The sequence below is a fragment of the Culex pipiens genome, chromosome 2 (assembly GCF_016801865.2).
Source record: "Culex pipiens pallens isolate TS chromosome 2, TS_CPP_V2, whole genome shotgun sequence".
Taxonomy (NCBI): Eukaryota; Metazoa; Arthropoda; class Insecta; order Diptera; family Culicidae; genus Culex; species Culex pipiens.
In genome coordinates this window covers 109,769,092-109,792,982 of record NC_068938.1, presented here as the reverse complement: position 1 = coordinate 109,792,982, position 23,891 = coordinate 109,769,092, and the positions used below count along the sequence as shown (strand labels likewise).

The following is a 23,891-nucleotide window of genomic DNA, read 5'->3' as shown; positions in this document are numbered from 1 at the left end:
GGGTTGAATATTTTAAGCTGTTCCGTTTTTAAGATATAAGGTTTGAAATTAAGGTAAATTTTGTACCAAAAATACATTCATTATTGCAGCCCGCCAATACCCAATTTTGGCGAACTGTAAAAAACTGTCATAAAAATATCCTCAAAACATACTAAACTAACACCATTAAACATAATAAAATAAGTTTGTTGCATACATTTTAGAATGGAACTACTTTTCTGTGAAAAAATGCACACGTCGCATTTTTTTATGGGCCATACTGTATTTTGTTGATACGTAGTGTTGTGAAAATTTTGAGTATTTATAAAAATACTTTTACCTTCGAAATGTATCAATAATAATAATATATAATATTTTTTTTTTAAATTTTGATTATTTTTTCAAAAATATGTAGTATTGTGAAAATTTTAGGTATTTACAAAAATATATCTTTCAAAATATATCAAAATTCCATATCATTTGATACACCGAAATTTTGTCTGAATGTTCCATCCGGTCGACCGGTCCGCGGTCCAGTTTTGCGTCCTATATTTCAATAAAAAAATGTTTGCTATGTCCAAATTTCAAACTTATTTTTATTTATGGAATAATTTTGAAAGCACCTGAATTAAAAAATTATGAAAATAATCTACATATTCTTTTATAAGAAATCGATACTGTGCATTTGAAATTGTTACAAAATTATTTCACTATAAAAACGAATATATTTTTTTGAATATCATTGTCATCATTAAAAATCCCTTTTTATTTAAATTTAACTCATTTAAACTGAAATACTCACAGTTAACAGACAGCGTCACGACCGTCTCCAGCCGGTGTCCTTCGGGCATGGCCCGATTCCACACGACGCACCGATACTTGGCCCCGTCATCCTCCCGCCGGGGCAACACCGACAGCGTACTCGTCGTCTGCAGGTCCTTCGATCCACCGCGATTAATCGGCGCCTGGAGAGGGCTATTCGACCCCACTCGATACCATCTGGAGATTTAAAAATATGAAACAAAAAAGGTTTAATTAGATCTGCCATTCCCGAATTATCCCAAAGAAAAACAAAAACTCACGTTATCGTCGGATCCGGCGAGCCGCCGATGCTCGAACAGGTCAGGTCCAGCTTCTTGTCCTCGGTGGCGACGGCGATCGTCCCCGGCGCTACCAGGGGCGGCTGCGGGGGCGTCAGCACCGTCAGATTGTAGTACTCCTGGTGCACGTCCGCGCCCGTCCCGCTCGCCTTGATGCGGCACTCGAACCGCCCGTTGTCCCGGCCGTAGGACGTGTTGGAGATGTGCAGGTCGTACACTCCCTTGTCCGGCCGAAAGTCGATTCTGGACGGGGGGATGAGAGAGGGGAAGAGACAAAATGAAAAATAATAGTGTTTAGTCTGGAGGCAAGTTATTCTAGGTTTTTTTTTCTGTTTTCTGTTTTGGTTTTCTTCGGTTCGATGAGTTTTTGCTGTGGTGAGAAAAAAAAAACTATTCCAACTTCTTCTAGTTTGGCCACAGTCGGTGATTATAACAACGAGGAAACAGCTTGGCTAGTTTTTCAGACACAAGGGAGGTGAGCTCATAGTTTGTTATGATTTACGAGCCAACCTTCCTCCTCCCCTTCCCAAACTAAGTCAGTTGAGTCAGTTTTGATAGTTTCAAGCACAGAGGGGTTAGAGCTTGAACGGGAAAGACGTTGAATTGAAACCGACAGCAAACACATGTAATTTGTGAGAAATAATAAACAAATTTCCAACTTCTTTATGTCCCTCTGACTAGCTGGATGTACGTGTGCGTGTGTTGCTTTGAGGAAGTTTTCCTCAGTTTGATGCGTGCTGATGGTTTGTTTAGCAACAGAAAAAAGTTGAGTCATAATTATTAGATGGAGCTCACATGTGAGTGAAGCAAAGGAAATCTGTTTTCAAACATGGGAAAATCAATTAGACGAAACAGCTGAGACAAAGTATCATTGGATCGTAATACGGTTCATAATCTTGTTAGTTCAGTATATTGAAGTTATTTCTAAGTTCTAGTACACGTTTCCAGCTAAACCATACTTAAATACAACAACAATATTGCAATATTTAAGTTTGACACTTTATAGTTTGAACTCTATTAGGGTAATTCTCTACCAACTCACACGAAATCGGGAAAAGTTGCCCCGACCCCTCTTCGATTTGCGTGAAACTTTGTCCTAAGGGGTAACTTTTGTCCCTGATCACGAATCCGAGGTCCGTTTTTTGATATCTCGTGACGGAGGGGCGGTACGACCCCTTCCATTTTTGAACATGCGAAAAAAGAGGTGTTTTTCAATAATTTGCAGCCTGAAACGGTGATGAGATAGAAATTTGGTGTCAAAGGGACTTTTATGTAAAATTAGACGCCCGATTTGATGGCGTACTCAGAATTCCGAAAAAACGTATTTTTCATCGAAAAAAACACTAAAAAAGTTTTAAAAATTCTCCCATTTTCCGTTACTCGACTGTAAAAAATTTTGGAACATGTCATTTTATGGGAAATTTAATGTACTTTTCGAATCTACATTGTCCCAGAAGGGTCATTTTTTCATTTAGAACAAAATTTTTCATTTTAAAATTTCGTGTTTTTTCTAACTTTGCAGGATTATTTTTTAGAGTGTAACAATGTTCTACAAAGTTGTAGAGCAGACAATTACAAAAAATTTGATATATAGACATGAAGGGTTTGCTTATAAACATCACGAGTTATCGCGATTTTACGAAAAAAAGTTTTGAAAAAGTTACTTTTTGCGTTCCCCTTTGTTTCGTCGTCCGTGTCTGTCGCGGGCGACCATGAACGGCCATGATCGATGACGACCAACTTTTTCAAAACTTTTTTTCGTAAAATCGCGATAACTCGTGATGTTTATAAGCAAACCCCTTATGTCTATATATCAAAATTTTTGTAATTGTCTGCTCTACAACTTTGTAGAACATTGTTACACTCTAAAAAATAATCCTGCAAAGTTAGAAAAAACACGAAATTTTAAAATGAAAAATTTTGTTCTAAATGAAAAAATGACCCTTCTGGGACAATGTAGATTCGAAAAGTACATTAAATTTCCCATAAAATGACATGTTCCAAAAATTTTTACAGTCGAGTAACGGAAAATGGGAGAATTTTTAAAACTTTTTTAGTGTTTTTTTCGATGAAAAATACGTTTTTTCGGAATTCTGAGTACGCCATCAAATCGGGCGTCTAATTTTACATAAAAGTCCCTTTGACACCAAATTTCTATCTCATCACCGTTTCAGGCTGCAAATTATTGAAAAACACCTCTTTTTTCGCATGTTCAAAAATGGAAGGGGTCGTACCGCCCCTCCGTCACGAGATATCAAAAAACGGACCTCGGATTCGTGATCAGGGACAAAAGTTACCCCTTAGGACAAAGTTTCACGCAAATCGAAGAGGGGTCGGGGCAACTGCTGTGTGAGTTGGCGGAGAATTACCCATTAAACAAACTTAACTAACTAACAAACCGACAGGCTTACAGGTGGGTGCATTTGAAGCTGTTGAATACTTCCAGCGCAATTTTCTCCATCTTAAAATTTTGATTTGATCAAACAATTTCATAAAAGAATTACTGAAGAAAATTCTCTTCGTTTTTACTACTCCATTTTTATTAGCAATTTTAAATTAAGTGACTTATTATTTTCAAATTTCTTAAGTTCTACGGTGAAAATTTTCAAAATTTATTAAGATAAACTTTGCACACGGTGTATTTTTTTGAGACCTTAAAGAAAGAAAAAATCGGTATGTCCAATATTTGGCACCGTGAAAGAAGAACTCTTTTCCAACATTTTCCAGGGTTTACCGAAATTATTCGTCGGGGGGTTCATAGCAATTTTTTTGAAGATTCTTTTTCAATTTTATGGGATATTTATTTTAATATCACTCAAATTTCTCTTGAATATGCCTTGGGGACTCTAACCAAATATATTTGACCAATAGTTGCCCTCCAATAAAAAATTCGAACCAAATTTACCAGATTTCTAGTTATCTTTTTATTGGATGTCAAATATTAGTCAAATATATTAAGTAAGAGTCTCCAAGGCATGTTCATACGAAATTTGAGTGACATCAACATAAATGTACCGATTTTCAGTTACTTGTATGAAGAAATATCCCATTAGTTGAAAAAAAAAATCTTCAAAAGAAAAAGTTGATTTAGACCCCCCGATTAAATATTTCGGTACACCTCGCAAAATGTCGGGAAAGAACCCTCCTTTCACGGTGCCAAATATCAGACATACCGAATTTTTTCATCATTTCTTTGTTCTACAAAACACACCGTGATGCAATTTCAAAAAAATTCAGTTTAATTTTAATAGTTTACAAGAACTATCAAAATAAAAAAAACTATTAATTTTTTATTATTATTTTTGAAAACTGAAATTTTAATCAGCAAAAAAAGTGTTTTTTTTTTATTTTTCAACATTTTAACGTCCTACGTAGCAAATATTTTTTGAATTTTATGACCTCAAAGTTGTCCACATTTAGCCAGAAATATCAGGGGGCATAACATTTCAAAATTTCAATGGAATGCAATCTACTGCGAAATATTTTGAAGTTTTGTGAAATTTCAATCGCAAAAAATCCTCAAAATTAATTTAATTTTTTTTTTAAATGAGGATATTGCTAATTTTATTTAAAAATCATGTCCCTCGCCATTTTTAAAAGTTCTTCAAAAAATTAGGGAGCAGCAAAATATAATGCAAAAAATAAAACTTACATTGAATAAACTTGTAAAATCGGTTGTACATTAAAAACGATGTATTGAATAACGTTAATTTCGGTTTTTTTTTATCAAACAGAGCATTTCTAAGCCGATTTAAAATTTTGAATCTTGAGATAAAAAAAAGGTGAAGTAAGTGAAAAAAATATTTTTATAAATTAAATGATTGATACCTAGCAAATTTGTGACAGAGACATTTTTTGATACCATTTGAATATTATTATTTTTTTTTGAAAATGAGGCTTTAAATTTGTTTTTTTTTGTTATGCAAAAATTGCAATTGAACTGTTATTGTGATCAAGATTGGTGATATAATTGCAAATTGACGAAGAAATCGGAATTTCCATGATGGTTGATGCATTTTTCTATGAAAGTTAAATTTGTTGTCTCTATTGGGTTGAAAATAAGTAAGTAAATTGGCCTATCAATCAATAAATCAAACTTCTTAAATTATAAATTGAATATTTTATGAAGCGAGATTTTGAAATGTTGCTGATTTGCTTATTTATTTAAAAAATCTTAAAAATCTATGATTTTTGTATGCTAACTATTTGAATATCAACCTTCATCTTACAACAGTTAAATAATCCAGCGAATCACACACAGTTAAAAATTGTGAAAATTTGGAAGGTGTAATTTTGGAAGTTTGAATATAACCTCTTTCATGATGTAATTTGATTGAAAAAGTGACATTACACCTTAAAAGTGGTAAAATTACACATATTCAGAAGTAAAATCACACATTTTTTCTGACATAAAAGATGAACCCCTTTACAGATGGAAAATTACCATGATTTTTTTATGCAACCCCAGTTTTTGTTTATTGTCTTAGGTATCAGCCAAAGTGTTGCTATTGCTCGAAAGTGTTCACATTTATGGTTATTACGGAAAGTGCAGGATATTTTTTCAAAACTGGTTTTCGCGCTACACGGAGTAAAATCATCGTGAAAAAGCGTTCATGAAATTCGGAACCACGAACAATGTGATCAAATTTCATGGTTCCTGGTTCCGATTCCATCCACGCTGGATTACGATTTTGGGAACTAATTTTTCTCCGTGTTTGACCACGCAGAAAATATTTTGTAGAATCAGCCTGTGCGAGGTTTGATTCAACAAAATATTTGTTGAATATAAACAACGCCGATTTTGCGTCGAAACAAACCTTGATTTTCTCAATTCCACAAAAATCTTTTGTTGTTTTGAAAAAGTTGCTTTGACGTTTAACGTTGATTCAACAAAAATCTTGATTTTCAAATCAACAAAACGTTTTGTTGATTCAAATATGCCTTATTTTTCTGCGTGACATTACAAAAATACTCGCACTTTTTGACAGTTTGGCTGCTTTGTTTGTTTGCCTGTATTCGTTTGCTGAAATGACAGCCTGCATACATTTAGCTTTGTTTGCAAGTTTGGCAAACTGTCAAACACAAAAAAAATGCAAGTTTGTTTATCATAGTCTAATACAGTTTATCATAGGCTATGTAACAGACATGACCAGTATGACAAGTCAAGCAAAACAATGTAAAAGGGCCGATGCCGAAGTGTAAACAAAGAGTCTATCTTACTCACGTCAGTTGATGTTTACATTAGGAACGACCAGGATAGGCTCTTTGTTTACACTTCGGCTTCGGGCCTATTGAAATGTTTTGCTAGAAATTACAAAAAAATCCATTTGTAAGTAAAATATGTAAAACCTTAATTGTGGCCAAACTCATCAAAATGGCAATGTTCAAGCTCGGTATCGAGACTATCAATTATTATGTTGCATATCAAACCCAGCTTTGTCTAGCTTTGTCTTCAATGAAGTCTTAATTGGTTCAATTTTGTTGTTGGTTAGTCCTAGTTTATAACTAGGTTAATAACTTACATTGGCATCGTGATGCAAATAGTGGTAACACACTCCAAAAGAAGCTTATCCTTAAAATTCTCTTGAATATTCAATAAATTTGATGGAATGTTGTAGTTTAATTATGTTAAACATCTAATTTTTGATTGGCATTTAAGATTTTTAAGATATTTATGACATCATTGAATAGAAAGCAATCATCCTCCATTGCATCTTGATGATCTTCCACTCAAATTCCCTCATCAAATCACCAAATTTCATAACTCCAAAAACCACACCCCTAAAAGCTCGGCAAACCTCATCAAAATAGCCACACCACGAACACGATGAAAATTCAGCTGCTGCTGTGGTGGCGGCAATCACGAGAATCGAATCAAATTTGGACGGATTGCCGGCCGGGCCAAGAGATTTCTTCCCAATCCGGGCCAAGAGATTCCTTTGTTTGGCTGCTCGTCGAAATAAATGCATTCTCAGCTTGCAGCTTGAGCTTCGAACACGGGGCATCTGGTTCTGCTGGACTCGCCGAGAGCTCTGTGGCAAATCAAACATTCGCATTTGACGGCGGTGCCTTGTCTTCTTCTGGAAAGTTGCTATCGCGGTGGAAAATCAGGTTGAACGATGTGGGTGGGTGGGTTGGTGTGGGGAGGATGATTTCTGGAAAATTTCGGATCGTGGGTCGATGGATGCAATTTTGGGGTTGCTAGCTGAACCAATCTCAAACACATTCTTTGGGATTTGACGAGGGAGGTTGGGAAATTCTTCGAAACGAATGAATTTGTTTTTGATAGATGCGAAAGTAGGGGGTTAGACGGTGTAGGTCAAACTTTATAGAACAGTGTTATATTATTTCTTTTCTGATGGAATGCTTGAAAATTTGCATGATAATCGAAATGTAAGCTGGTTCGCAATCGTTTCTATGTTATCATCACTTAAATTCGTGTAATTTTATAACATATTTTTTTACAGTCGATCGATAACGAAAATCCTAACCAAAATTTCAACTCTAAATAAATCAACACCTTAACCTGACTTTAAAAATCCTTTTAATCACACCATTCTCATATCATCCACCCGGACAGGTGTGGACAGTAACGAGAGACAACTGGCGTGAAAAAAATATCGTGAAACCTCTAAAATGGGCCCCGCCGACCATGTGACAGCGAGATGGGTCGTCAGCAAATTATGCACACGTGAGTACGTGCCACCCACACACTAACCGATTACACGTCGTTGTGAGTAAATTTGATTACTCGAGTTTTTCAGCTGGTCGAAAAAATTTACAGTAAAAAAGTGCACACAAAAAACACAGTAACAAATTGTGTAATGTTTTTTAAAGCTTTATTTTCGTTTAAAAATTTTAAAAAAATTAATAAAATTTAGAAAAATAAATATTTTTACAACAAATAATTTTTAAAAACATTTTAACCTGTGATTCACCAAGCGAAATCCTCCTGTTTTCTGGTTTTTCTGCCATCTCGATTTTTTAATTCACATCACCACCAAAACAGAGCCATCAGCCATCATCAATTTTAAAGCTGTCACGCCCGGAAACATGGTACAGAATAAAGCCCAACAACAACACAAAAAAAGAGCATCGGATGTATGGAAATGGAACAACGTTGTAAGTTTTCAGCCCACATTTTTGGGCTTTTGAAAAATCATTTATTAACGTGAGCGAGCTCGAAACCGCACACACACACAAGCCAAACCACAACGTCGATTTTTGGGTAAAATATCGTTCATTGATTTTGAATAATTGCGATGGCGAAATATTCACGGGTAGTCACGGAGGCCTGAAGGGAAGGAACAAAAATGCGAAAGTCATTCTTGTAAATTCGCACATTGTGAACCCTCGCCGCAGGTTTTTCTTATTTTTTGTAATGGGATGCAACTTTTTGTTTATTGTGAAAACGTTGTGAAATTCATCATCAATATATAAAAAAAGAAAATGTAATTTTTTGATTATTTTAAATAGCACTGCAAAACTTTTGAAATATTGGATTAAATTTAGTTTACAAAACTTAAAACTTGCGTACAAGTTTCTGACACAAAACACATAGCTGAATAATAACTTGCGTGCAATACACAAACTGTGAAACACCGACATCTGGTGGTAAACAAATAGAAAGCACTGTTTCTATAAAAAGAATTGCATGAAAAGGTACTAATTTCAGGTCCGTGAATTCGGAATTGGATCGCTTTTTTCAACTTACGTTATCTAAAATTCCAAATCTAGAATGCAATGTACTGAAATATTATTATAATATTATACATAAAAATTAAAATTGTGTCCATCCTTAAGTCAAAATAAGTCATTTTGTATCATTAGTTTATTCATACAAGTCTTCATACACATTTGTGCGCTGTCCATGAAAAGTTCTACGAAAACGTTTTCCGTTCAAGTCTTCGGCAAAATTGTAGCTGTTGTTGTTCATTCGTTTATTAAGGCAAAACCTTTACCAAAGTGGCCATTCGCTGCCCCGGCAAAGTTGTAGGTTGTGACCAGGGTTACCAGGTCTGAACCGAAAAAAAATCAGGAAAAATCTGGCAAGCCGTATTGCTAAAAAAATGAGCGAATTTGTGTTTAAAAATGGTGTATTTTCACTTCCAATACACAATTGCTTCACGAAACGAACAATTTTGTTTAGTTAAGCTTAGTCTAGCGAAATATAGTTTTTTTCAAATTGCCTCTTAAAAAATTAACTGGCAACCTGGCAACCCTGATTGTGATTAGGACTACAGTCCAGATTTGATAATTTGAAGCCTCGCTTATCCGAAGTTCGATTATCCGAAGGTTTGTAAGGGACTTTGGATAATCGAATTACGAACAAAGATTTTTTTTTCGTTTTTTTATTCTCTTTTCTTGAAATTAGAGTTCTGCGACCCCATTTTAGTCAAATTTGAATGGTTTTCTATATTCCATCATCGCCATTTTGGCCGCCATCTTGGATTTAAAATTTTTAAATCAATTAAGAGTAGTTTAAGGGTCATACTAAAACTGAACAATCAAAAATAAGACAACGAAAAAAATATTTCGTGATTCGATTATCAAAAGTTTTGATTATCCGAAGTGAAACTTTACCAAGGCCTTCGGATAATCAAGTCGGACTTTATTCAGAAAAAATAGTTACACTCTAAAAAAATAACTTATTTTTAAATAACTTTTTAACTTGATTTTGAAAAACTTTGTTATGTTTTTAAATGGTTTAGTAGGTAAAAAGTGCAAAGTATTAAGTTACGGTTGATTTAAAAAATCGGGTTCTTTTAAAAAAATTCGAAAATGCCCACAAACAAATCGAAAAGTACTTTTGTTAAATTTTGATAAAGTGCACCGTTTTTTTAAGTTATATAAAAAAATACAATATTCAACAATATTTTTAACCAACTTTAAAAAAAATTATTGGAAAAGCTTAAGCAAATTGATGAAAGTTTTATCAGATTTTGAAAATATTTTTTCAAAAGATAGTTAAGGATGGATACTATTTGAAAAAATAAAAAAGGCAATTTTGTTGAATAATTGAACCTAAAATGGATATTACTACTTTGAAAAATATTTGCAACGGCCTCAATTGAAAATAAATACTACAATAAATATTACAAAAAAAAATTGAAAAAAAAGCAGAAAACTCAAGAAATTGAACTGTAGTAGTTTAGAGTATTATTCATAAAACTTATTAAAATACTACTTTATTTGAAAGAAGAAAAAAAAAACAAACAAAAAAAAGATCATAAGAACTTTTTATTACATTCATTCTATTGTCTTTTCATTCATGGCTGAAAATAAGAAAGAGTTGGTTTTCAAAAATGCCATAAAAAGATTTTAATGGAACACTTTTTTTCAATTCTTCACTGATTTTATGTTTAAAATTCCATGTTTCAGGCTTTTTATTCCCATTTATTTGTTAAAATTCAGTTTTAAATAGAATTTAGTTTTATTCTAAGGGCGAAACATTTGGTTAAATGGTGAATCAAATAATAATAACTGATTAGAAGTAGGGCAGACATTTTTTGAAGTTATTATTATACTTTTTTTGAAAACACTTAACATTTTCACAAAACTTTGTATTTAAGAATAAAAACATTAGTTTTTTCGAAATGCATTACAAATGTTTTGGACAATGTTATCCTTTAAAAACTTTAAAAAATCACAAAACCACATATTTTTGAAAAAACTCAAAATTTTATTTGATTCAAAACGGATTTTGACGCTCTTAGATTGAACTATATTTTTTTATTAATAATAATGCTAATAAATCTTCCCAAAAACACGAATTTTTGATAAAAAAAAATACATAAACTTTATGTATTTGCAATATGGGTATCAAATAATCGTGAAATTTTTTACACACTTCGAGTGTAATGTTTTTTAAATACTCAATTTTTTTCACAAAGAAACGTACCTTCGAAAAAAAAAATATTCAAAATTGTAGTTATTTTTAAATATAAGTATAAAATGATCAGGAATTTTTCACACATTTCTATGGTAATATTTTTTTTTTGAAAATATTCAAAATTTTCACCAGACCAAGTATTTTTGATATTATACTAAATTATAAAGTTTTTTTTTGCAATATGTGTACCAAATTTTCGGGGATTTGTCATTTCTTTCGAAAGAAATATTTTTTTATACTAAAAATATTCACAACGCTACGTGTTTTCTACTGCAAAACATATTTTGTTTTTGCAAAATGAAAAATAGTCTTGTGAAAATGTTGGGATTTGGAAATTGTTATGTATTCCGATTTCAAAACACTATAATTTTTTGGAGTATGTAAAAATTTGCCTAAGTTTGAAAATAATATTTTTTCCTCAAATAACCAAACGATGATTCAAAATCCGAGTGGAGAATACAAACCGGCGGGATATGCTGTTTTATTTTTTTTTATTTCGTGATACTATCATATTCAATTAAGCAAGGACACCAACCAAACGTAATTTTCACTTCATAAAAGTTTCAACCGCCCGAGGGTTACTCCGTTTTGCCCAGGTCTCATCATCATCGATCATTCAGAAAATTTCCAATTTGTCAACGACAAAAGACTGCCACCTCAAACCACCCCCATTTACCAGAGGCAGTGGACTGGCTGGGTGGGGAAAAGATGGAAGAGTGAAAGTGGATTATTTTTATTCCATTCATTTAGTTACTGCACGCGTAAGTTGCTTCCAGGATGAGTTATTGGACAGTGTGTGTGTGTGTGCTTTGATTGTCCAGGAATTTAATTTACTGCAACGTTTGTTTGCTGTGCAAATAGCAAAAGGGACATTGTTGCGGTGATTGAAATGAAACATGCAAAAATGGAAATTGTTTTCCATGGAAGATTGAAATTCCTCAAAAGTTAATGTTTTGGAAGCCTGAATAACAAACTTGCATGCAAGAAAATAGCTTAAAATGAAAAGATAACTTGCACGCAATTGTTGAGCTACACTGACATCTGGTGTTGAAAAAGAGAAACAACTCATCTCTCAACAAACGATTTCAATTTGCTCAGCTGTTCTGCACCATTTTGATCAAATTTCAACGGAAAAATTCTGCGGGCAAGCAGCTGACAGGGGCGTCCCCAAAACCACGGGCACGATAGAGGACACTAAATGACCACTTGCGGTGCGTGCGGTGCGTGGCGAGCCAATCGCGCACATTTCGCGATAAATTTGCTCCGTCGTCGTCGTCGTCGTGACACGGTAAATTTCAATATTTATATAATCGAATCGCGGGCGCGACCACGTTGATTGCTAAAATTTATGTTCCTGGTGGTGCTGATGCACTGCCATAATGCTACACACACACATTTTTGCCGCCAGATGGCGTGCGTTTGCTCGCACAGTCAGCAGTGTTGCCAATTATGGCCAAATGATTGGGAGGTGTCCTTTTTCCAGGGGGGTGAGGGTGGAAAATGTTCGGCTTTCCAAATTTGCGATTGTTGAACGAATTGTGTGTGCGAGCGGTGTGGTGTATCGTTGTCAGAGCAGCTTGCACCATTATTGCCATCACCATTAGAGCTTTATCTTTTTTTTTTTTCTCTCTTTTTTAGAACGCGAAAAAGACACCCCCATTTGGCGATCGTGTGTGCGTTTGTTTTGTTTGGCCACGTGGCCAATTTGTGGTGGTGGTGCAAATGTTGTGTGTGCATGAATAGTGCGTGTGCCAAATAGTTATGCTGGTGGAGCTGAATTTTCCTAATGCCGGTGAATTTTCGACATTTTTTTGGAGAGGCGATTTTGGTGGTGCCATTCGGGATTTATTTGTTCGGCTAAATTGCATCGATTGATTGCAGTTTAGGGGGCGAACGATCGGCAATTTTGGGCGAAAATTGGTTTTGGCAAACTGTATAAAATGGACATGACAAGCTTGAATAAACTTAAGAGCTTGAACAGGTTGGAAAGCTTCACAAAGCTTCAAATCTTTTAAAAACTTACTAATTTTGAGCAATTTAGAATCTATGCCAGTGTTTCTCAACCGGTGAGTATTTCCCCATTGAAGTAAATTTTACCATTCTTGGGAAGAATGAAGTTGCAATGGAAATTCATTGTTTTTTTTATTACGTTATTGCCAAATCCTTAATACTTATCTTGCTTTTTCTTTAAAACATTGATACAAACAATTATTTTTGAATTTATGGATTTTTTAAAATAACTGGTGTTAAAGATAAAGCTTGCATTTTTTTTAAATTTGCAGTACTTTATCCTTTTAAAAAGAATTCATGTGAGTTTTCAGATTTTTTCAAACATGAGCATTTCTTGAAAATATGATTTGAAGAATTTTCTTGAGCGGTTCTTACTTTTTATTACAATAGATTGCCTTCTCGATTTTTGTTAATCTTTTTAAACCGACCTTTGTAGAAAAGAATTAGATTTGAATACATATTTGCGAGGATTTGTATCCTTTAGTTTTTGAGAACATTAATTATTAAAAAAAAATATTAAATTTTAAACTAATGTTTTTATAAGTTTTGCTTTCTTTCAATCAACAAGACATGTCCAATAACTTTATGAAAAATATTCTATTATTAAAAAATGAAGCGTTTAGAAATCGGGACGTAACAGGTATCCATTTCAACTAAAATTACATGAATATTTTCTCTAAAATAATCTTTTCTCACAAAACAATGTTTTTTCGATGTTTCCAAATGGTTGAGAATATTGATAGTGAAAGTATTTTTTTCAAGACTTGATAAAATAAATTTTCACAGCGGTAACAGTCGGTTTGTAATCATTAGTTTTAAAATAATCTTAGTTAAAACGAAAATATGTTTTTTTTGTGGAAAAAAAAAGTAGGGGAATGCATTTTAAATTGTTTGCAGCTGATTGCATATCAGAAATTACATTGAAATTTTGGAGGTTTTGGAACAAGTTTTTGTTGCTCCTGATTCTTCGGACCGTAATTGAAGCGGGGAGGAGATTTTTTTTGAAAAATATTTGCAACAGCTGAAATTTATAAAAAAATAGCCTAATTGATGCATTTTTCATCTTCGAAAAATCTGCTATATATGTGAAATTTCTGTAAATTTGTAAGCATTATTTCAAAAACATCAAATTTGCGTTTCTTTTTTAGAAAACACGTAGTTTTGTGAAAATTTCGAGTCCAATCTATTGCTATCGATATCAATAAGAAATTTCCCGAGCGGTTGGTACCCATTAAAAACATCGAATTTGAGTACTTTAAAAAAATGAAGTTTTGTAAAATTCAGTTTGTAAAAAAACTATTTGTATGGATAGTTAAGAAAAATGTCCGATAAATTGGTTTTAGTGCAAAAAAAAAACATCAAATTTTGAGTATTTTTCGAAAATATCTTAAAAATTGATATCGATGAAAAATTCCCGATTGATTGGTACTCATGTTACAAAAACATTAAATTTCAGTTTTTTTTTCGGAAATACGTAGTTTGCTTTTAATTATTTAGGTAAAAAACCTTTTTTTTATCGATAAATAAGAGAAATTCCCCATTAATCGGTACTCATATTACAGTTTAAAAATTTATGAATTTTAGTGCTTTTTGAAAAATCATTACTTTGTGTAATTGTTTGAGCACTTTTAACAACAAAAAATGTTTCTATCGGTATCAATCAGAAATTCCAAAGCTCAAAGATGGCGGCCAAAATGGCGGTGATGAAATATTGAGAATATGCTATGCAATCAACCATTAAAATTCGACTAAAATTTGGACGTAGAGCTCGTAATTAATGACAAATTAAGAAAAAATAGAAACACCTTTTTTGTTTTGTTTTGTCATACAAACCATCGGATAATCAAAGCTTCGGATAATCGAGTTTGCACTGAATATCAAAAATATAAGAATGATATCGAAGTTTTATATGGAAAATTCTATTGAAATCTCCATTTTAAACTCTTGGAATATTGCACTTGTAAAATACAGGAAAAAAAAGTATTTTTGCGCTAATATTCATGCAATTTTGATTGCAATGGATGGTTGCAACTATCCCGATTCCAAAGCACTAGAATTGTTTGAAGATCGGATGAATTTTCCTAGAGAAAGAGGCTGTTACTAAAGTTTGTATAAGCTGGAATTTAAAATTGAAGAGAAGTTTATGAGCTTTATAAGAATAAGAATGCTTGATAGCGCCTCGAAATGAAAAAAAAAAGTTAATGGCACAATGGGTTCATTGAATTCAGAAGTAGCTCGAAAATTGCATGTTGAAGAAGATTAACAAGCTACAAATTTGAAAAAGGTACAAAGTTTGAAAAAGTTCAAATACTTGCAAAAATTTGTAAATTAGTAAGAAGTTTGTGAGCTTACACAGCAAAAAATTGTGTAAATTTGGAAGGTGTAATTTTACCTCTTTTATGATGTAATTTTACCCCAATCCAGACTGAAAAAGTGAGATTACACCAGAATAGTGGTAAAATTAAACATTTTCAGAGGTAAAATTGCACATTGTGTATAAAAGCTTATAAAATTTACAGGATTGATCAGAAAAATAACTTACCATCTTGAAGTTGCTTGAAACTAGGAAATTTAAAAGCTGCAAAAACATGTAAGATTGAAAATGGCTTAACAGCTTATAAACTTGAAAATTATTGATAGCTTGAAAAAAAAAGGTTTAAAAACTCATGAAATGGTTTGAACCTCGATTCTCGTTGGTGAGTTTGAATTTTTGAAAAAGCATAAAAATGTAATAAATAAACCCTAAAATTTATCCATTTAAGGATTTAAAAGCTATCAAGCCAGAAGACATTTTATACCTTGAAATATTGTTTAAAGTTTTTATAAACTGGAATGCTTGTTTGAATATCTTGTTTATCTTGTAAGAGTTTGATGTTGGATTGCATTCAAGTCTTGAAAAAAACATAAAACAGTTTAAAATTGCGTTTTTTTTTGGAAAAAAACATTTTTCAGCTACCAGAGGTGATTTTCCCGGCTTTTAATTAGTTCATGGCATGGCTGTCCCGCTTCAAAAAGCCAAACTTTTAATCAAACCGGCTTATTTGAGTTTCTAAAGTAACGAGCTTTGGATACGAGCCTCGCCGGTTTTTCGTAATTTGCAACAACTAGGTACTTGCAATCCCAAGTAACAATTTTAGTTTTATTGTAGTTTTGGAGAAGTTATGTAGAATTCCTGAGAAAATGTATGCGAGATGCCTTTTAGTCCCACATGCTGTGTTAAATAAGTGTTAAATCAGCAATAAAGCTAAAATGGACTACTTTAGGACCCAAGTAACAAGCAAAATGCCTTTACTTCTTAACAGGTTTTATAAAAGGTTTGAAATTTGCTTTTCTGTTTTATGAAAACATTGATCAAAACTTGCTGGGTTTATGATACGAAAGTTTTAAAAATATCTTTAAGAATACTTTAAGAGCATGGAACATAGTTTTATATCACACTTCATTGTTTCTCTTAAAGCTATCCCAGAGAGGTTATTTATAAGACTTTTAAGCATTGTCAAAACTGCTTTGAAACTAAATTAAAACTACTCTGTTCTATGAAAGCATATTTCCAGATTATTTGAACTTGATCTGTCAAATCACATTTTTTTGTACAGTCGGTTGGTTTAGTGTCAAAGAAACTTTTACAAAAATTTGTGATCCCGGTAAACAAGTGATACTTTTCGCCCGTTTCCGGCTCCAGCGCGGATGTAACGGAGTACACCTATCCGAGGGTGATCGAGTACATGCCGATTTGGTCCATTGACATGCATGGGCAGTAGATGTTTTTTTCCGGCACAAATCATCAGTTAGGCCATCCGTTTGTCCGTCAGAGCCTTTCGAGGATAAGCTGGATAAGGCGTTCCGAGAAGCGGATAAATTCGTCGCGGAGTGCTAGTGTTTTAACGTTGGTCTAGTGTTGTTTATTAAAATCAGTGTTGTTGTGTCGACGGTAAATTCCTTTATGCGAGGAAAACTTATGATGATCCCAATCAAATCAATGAATAAAGAATATGAAAAAAAATGTATTTTGTTTTTTATCCAACGATGAAAAAATAACCATAAAAAACGTTTTGGATCTACCTCCTGCTAACTAAAATTCGCATGCGCTACGGTCGCAGTACTACGCCTTTTGCTCTTGGTTAAAATCGCCTTAAAGCTCACTGCAGTCTACATGTTCTTGCTTAATCTTGAACAAGAGCTTCGCAAGAAACAAAGCTCTTAAAGTTTCTTGTACAAGAGCTTCTTAAGAAAAATGGCCCTAATAACTGCTTTGAGTAAGAGAGAATAGTTTTTATGAGTTCAGCCATATTAACACGAAAAAGCAACGGCCAAAAATGGAAGCCATGTTGATTTTTCAGAAAAAAAATAATTAATCGGTCCATCAAAATAAAAAATCGATGCAATTTTGAACGATTCATGCCTTCGATGCATATTTTTTCGAGGTATCTAAGAAAACTGACCAGTGAAATTTTGATGGCAAGAATTTTTCAGTTAGAACGGCTGCGTAAAGTCACAGTAATTTATTATTTTGATATTATTTTATAGTTATCAATATAATTTTATCTTTTTTCATTGGCCATTTGTGATTTATTTCATAAAGAATTATTGAATTTAACGAGATTATAATTAGAACTGATTTTCCTTCGACAAATCAATTTTATCTTCAACGAGAGAAAACATCTTTAATGAAAGTTTATTTCAGTCTTGAAAACCTCTTCTGTGCGGTTATAAATTTAAGAAGCTTGAGCATAAGTTTTATTTAAGCAATTAAATACACCTGCAGAGTGTTTTAAAAATCAATGTCTATGCTGATGAGTTTTAGATGACTCCTAATAAATGGTCATGATAACCTCCTAAAATAGTCCACTTTGCTCTTAACTCAGGTTAAATGCTGATTTATTGTTGTCCTGGAGATAAAATGGCTTTATGGTCATTTTTAGCTAAGATAACTTCAATCTCTCCTCAAGATAGGTACAAAACTGAAAATGTTACATGGGGAGGTTAGCCAGAGTAAAAATTAAGAGTATCATAAGACGTTATAATTTTATTGTGTACCTAATAAATACTTTATAAAGCTCTTCAATGCTCGAATAAAACTTTCTAGTTTGGAAAAGATTTTTGTACCAACCCGTAGGAACTCCTGAAAGTTATAACAAAGCATGAAGCATTTATGAATGTTCTCTCAAAGAGAACCAAAAGCCTGTGCAAAAAGGGAACAGCATGCTGATTTACTTGATTAAAGACAAATATTCTTATCCGAAATGGAATTCTAAAAGGCTTATGGTAGTTGATAATTCATCTGATAATAATTGTATAAATATATTTAAGCACTTGCATTTTTTCAGTGAAATGTACCGTAACAGTAGTGCCAAAAAAAATGACCGAACATTTTTTCAAGATAGCTCGAAAAAATGGAACGCGCCTTTAAAATTATCACAAAAAGACTAAACTTTTATCGAAAAAAAAAACCTTTTCGCCGGATGTTGCTCCAAAATTCAACATGGCTACGATTTTTAGCACCTCGATTTTTTTGGCAATATGGCGAAAATTTATAAATATTGATAATCTTTTTCAAGTCTATTTCAAATTCAATGCTTCTGCGAAGACTCTTTCCCAAAACTCGCTAGGAATAACTTGATTTAAAAAGGATTTATTAGGGTTTAAAACAGGCTCACAATGCTTTATCGTGGTCTTAACCAAGAATAAATTGCACACGGCTGGGAACGTAGCGCATGCGGGCTTCATCAACTGCAAATAGATCGACTTGGACATGGACAACGGATTTGAATTTGGCAATAATTCAATAAAAAACAACACATTTTTGTTAGTTTGCATGGGGTTTATTTATTATATAATAACTAAAAAAGCACAACCTGTTGCTATTACAATCTTTAACTCCACCACAATATAGACTGCACACCACAAACAATGATATTTTGAAACGATTATCACTCTCTTTTCAAATTAAACATAGGGGAAATTCTCGTATGTTTGGCAGGTTAAGCCCTCGCTCCTAACTCCATCCAATTAGCTGATTTTCACTATTCAAACAACTAATTTTGCAAAACTTTTGATAGAAACTTGCTTGCTCACTTCTTATTGAGGTATTTATCACTCGAGTTCAGTTGAAAACGCTGTTAATTAGCTTTAATTGAATGTCAAAGTTCTGACCTGCCAACATTAGAGGCACGCTGGAATTAGATACTGTTCCCCTATTAGTGAACACCGCTGCAATCAGCACAAGCAAAACTGTAAATGACAGCGCGTAGCAATACAGATAATAAAATCTTGATAGTTTTGAACAAGGTAACTCTAAGGATGAAAAGTTTTATCAACTACTTTTCGAAAACCATATGTATTTAAAGAAGTTCTAATCAAGACTGAAAGGCTTTGATAAAAGGGGCAGGACGAAGAACACTAAAACGAAAACAGTTTGATAAAATGCCTCATTTTGTAACGATACATTGCAAAATACATGATGTATATCCACTTTGGCACAACAATGGTAATGCACAGCACCAGTACATGCATAAATTGCAAAGTAAACGAATTTCTGGTTCGGTGAAATGTTCCGATTTCTCACAATTCTATCACCATTCAAACACAATAAAAAACCACCAATTCAAAAATATTTTATTATTATCAACACAGAGTTATTAAGTCATTTGTAATTTTAAAACTTTAACCGAAAATTCACTAGTAATTATTCCCAGAAGCGCTTTTAAAAAAATCAGCTCGCCTCTTGATGTATTTCACTGCGTTGTTCACGTACAACTGAATTTGTCAAAGTGAAAGTACAAATCTAGCAAGTTTGATAAAATGCTTACGGAAGACTTAACAGATTTAAAGCACAATTTGTTAAGTTAATCAAGCAGCATCATGAATTCTTCAGGCTTACTTAAAGTGTAAATTAAAACTTCTAAACAAAATTCTTTATGATATCTTAAAGAATTCTTTAAAATATGTTTAAGTTTATGGAATGGTAAAACCTTTTGGATTTGGTGAAAGATAAAACAAAACTTTATTGCATTTGATAAAACTATTATAAAAATGCTTAAGAATCAAAGGCATTTGTCTTGCTACTTGGGATTTGCACCACTCGAATAACATTCTCATTCATTCGCGCAAATCCAAATCCCTCTGAACTAGGTTTGCGTAGAACTTGCAGCGATCATGTGTGCGATTCAAATTTCAGGGTTTGCTAATAAGCTCGGCTCGTTTGATTTTTTTTTTTTGAAGGTGGACTTAACTTTATAATTTTTCACTCCATTCTAAGATTTTGAACATTTTTAAAAAATGAACCCTTGAGTTTTTTTTATGACTCATTCTAAATTTAATGTGCCAAAAGTGTGCTTATCGTCAAACCCTGGCACCACCCACAATCGCAGGCATATCGTTGGCAAATATTCAATTTACTAATATCGCTCTCCCTTCCTCTCTCCAGGATTGCGCAACCAGACTATCCCGCGTGAAGTTGTTGCAATTGCACCAGCTGCAGCATCCCAAATTGATGTAACAATTTGTGTACCAACTACTACAGGCGCTAAACACGTTTATGTCGGTGCACGTGCTCTGTGCATACACACGTGGAGCCCAATCTCGAATAAGGCCCCCACTCACCACACAAACAAACATGATGTGGTTGTGTCGATCCAAATTGCGAAATGAATTCATTTCCCGTCCGCGTGTCCTCTGTCGATTTTCCGATTTTTGGGCGCAGTGGGAGCTCGTTGGTTTGATAACGAATATTTAAATTTTTCATGTTTGAATTAGGGGATAGAATAATTTGCAAAAAAAAAACATTAAAATTTGGAGGGAATCTGTAATTTTCAAAAAACCTCTATTATTTCTTATTAAAAAGATAATATCTTGAGCTCAATTCAACCAGTTATGCTAAAAATTTGGCTGAAAATGCAGAAAAAAGTTTGCGAAAAGTTGTCAGATTAGTTTTCCGAAAAAAAAAACAAAATTTCCGAGAAATCTCAATTTTTCGAAATCTTTCCCTTAGCCCTTAACGTGATAACTTTAAAAAGCTTTCAAAACTGACAGCTCAAAAGTGTCAAACTAACAAGCTGTTATTGTTTAGGATATTCCAACGCATTTCGATTTGGAGGAGGGAGGGATTGAATGTTTTCCGCAGGGCCTGTGCGTGGGAGTGTGTAATTTGCAGTGCATATAGCGATTTTACAATTTTGTTTCGTAAAGCTCCGGCAGGAATGCTTTGTAAAGGAGGAGAACGCACTCGTAATACATTTTAGGATATCGAAAATGAAATTCACTAGCTTTTATGTGGATTGGCATTTCAATCAATGAAAACTATAAACTGAACAGTTCTCGGAAAGCTTATGGAAGTTTCGAAAATATTTATTCAGAAAGGAATTTATCTAGACTTAGAATGAATTGAAATGAGGTAAAAAAATAATTAGAGTATTGTAGAGTAAAAATAAAAAGACTTTAGCTTTTTCTAACATTTGAATTATGTTTTTAACGAACCAAACATAAAATTCAGTTAGATTTTAATGAGACTTCACAACTTCCTAAATTCTTTAGAAATCGGAAAACTTTTCTTCAAGGCTTTTCCCTTCAACACGTAGCATCTAACATTCCCACAGAGTTGCCAATCACGTGCTGAAACATAAGTAAATTTTCCACAAATTCAATTTCTTACGCGAGCAAAAAGCTCGACTTGGTCGAAGACGACGCCAGCACCGCCGACATCATCGACTGCTAACCACAGACACGGATCGGAAAAGCTCTTCGACGACAGGACCTTCAATCGACGCTGCAATAGTTGGCTCCTTTTTCTCTCTTTTTCTGTTCAGTTTTCCACTTTTTTCCACAGTCTGTGCGAATGTTGCCACATTGCGGGCGGATTCGAGGACGTTATTGACTTACAGAGCGCAAATTCGACAATTGTTGGAGTGTGGACGTTTTATTCAAACTTTTGCTTCTTCTTTGGCAACAATGGAGCAAAATTTGATTCCAGAAAGTTGTTCCAACCGACCATCTTTAAAGGACTTGGCAGCAGCACTTGGAAGTTATTCTATTTGACAAATACTCTCTTTGAACGGAGCGTTTCAGAGTTTAAAGAAGATGAGTGCACTGTTGAAAACGTGTTTTTTTCGGAATTTCTCTTATTGTTTTTCACTTTATTTCAGTTGAATAAAGAAAAAAAGTAAATTAACTCACATTTTCTGGTAAAATTCCAATATTTCTGACACAACCAACTTCATGACGAAAGCAAATAGTTTTTCACATCAAGAAATGTGTAAAATTACATATATTTCCATATAATTTTACTCAATTCAAAAAAGTGTTTTCACATCACGTTTCAAAATTACAAGTATTTCCACGTGATTTTACTCAATTTAACAAAAAGTTTTTACATCACATGACAAAATTACTTGTATTTCCATGTAATTTTACTCAATTTACAAGTGCGTTATTTTTTTTTTTTTTAAACGTACAAAGAAAGAAAACAAAAAGTATATTTAAACATTTTTCTTTTATCAAGAATCTTTCACAAATTTTCATGTAATATTACAATGATTTCTAAACTGTGTCGAAAATCCCTGCAGGAATCTCCCAGAAAAAAAAGAAGCAGACAAAGTCCGGCGAGACTGACAGACACAGTGTCTTTTGCTGGCCATCAGCCACATTATGCTGGATGCCTCTCATCAGCGCCAAAAGCTCCCGGGGACACAAAGGACAAAGTTGGGAGGAAAAGTTTGAGTCGCCAATTAAATTATGCCGCGTTTGGGGTCATGTTTGAATTAAGTTACTTGTTACTTGGTCATGAGATGAGACACTTTGGGATTTTTTTTTGCGACATCTTGGTAACTTGTTCTTGCGGTAGCGTTTAATTGGACTTGACTTTAGAGGCAAAGTCACATCGGAAAAGTTTTCCTGCGTAAGAAGAGATTTGATCCGAGGAAAATCGGACCCTCGGGGAGCGTTTGAAGTTTTTGCTGGGTCACCAAGATGGACTTGAAGATTACTGTTTTTAAATGTCATTTTTAAACAAATAATGTAGTCATAAATCAAAAATCAAAAATCAACTCAACTCAATTCAACTCAACTCAACTCAACTCAACTCAACTCAACTCAACTCAACTCAACTCAACTCAACTCAACTCAACTCAACTCAACTCAACTCAACTCAACTCAACTCAACTCAACTCAACTCAACTCAACTCAACTCAACTCAACTCAACTCAACTCAACTCAACTCAACTCAACTCAACTCAACTCAACTCAACTCAACTCAACTCAACTCAACTCAACTCAACTCAACTCAACTCAACTCAACTCAACTCAACTCAACTCATCAACTCAACTCAACTCAACTCAACTCAACTCAACTCAACTCAACTCAACTCAACTCAACTCAACTCAACTCAACTCAACTCAACTCAACTCAACTCAACTCAACTCAACTCAACTCAACTCAACTCAACTCAACTCAACTCAACTCAACTCAACTCAACTCAACTCAACTCAACTCAACTCAACTCAATCAACTCAACTCAACTCAACTCAACTCAACTCAACTCAACTCAACTCAACTCAACTCAACTCAACTCAACTCAACTCAACTCAATCAACTCAACTCAACTCAACTCAACTCAACTCAACTCAACTCAACTCAACTCAACTCAACTCAACTCAACTCAACTCAACTCAACTCAACTCAACTCAACTCAACTCAACTCAATCAACTCAACTCAACTCAACTCAACTCAACTCAACTCAACTCACTCAACTCAACTCAACTCAACTCAACTCAACTCAACTCATCAACTCAACTCAACTCAACTCAACTCAACTCAACTCAACTCAACTCAACTCAACTCAACTCAACTCAACTCAACTCAACTCAACTCAACTCAACTCAACTCAACTCAACTCAACTCAACTCAACTCAACTC

At 33.7% G+C, this 23,891-nt stretch overlaps 1 protein-coding gene across 1 annotated transcript in view; it reads right to left on the bottom strand.

Moving 5' to 3' along the window:
- The window catches only part of LOC120415661 (irregular chiasm C-roughest protein-like), a 458,525-nt gene that overhangs the window by 118,709 nt on the left and 315,925 nt on the right, over nt 1–23,891 (bottom strand). The window contains exons 3-4 of the mRNA XM_039577245.2: nt 1,062–1,322; nt 782–978 (exon numbers count right to left, since the gene is read on the bottom strand). Of these exons, the coding sequence (XP_039433179.1) occupies nt 782–978; nt 1,062–1,322 (458 nt within the window). The remainder of the gene's footprint in view (nt 1–781; nt 979–1,061; nt 1,323–23,891) is intronic.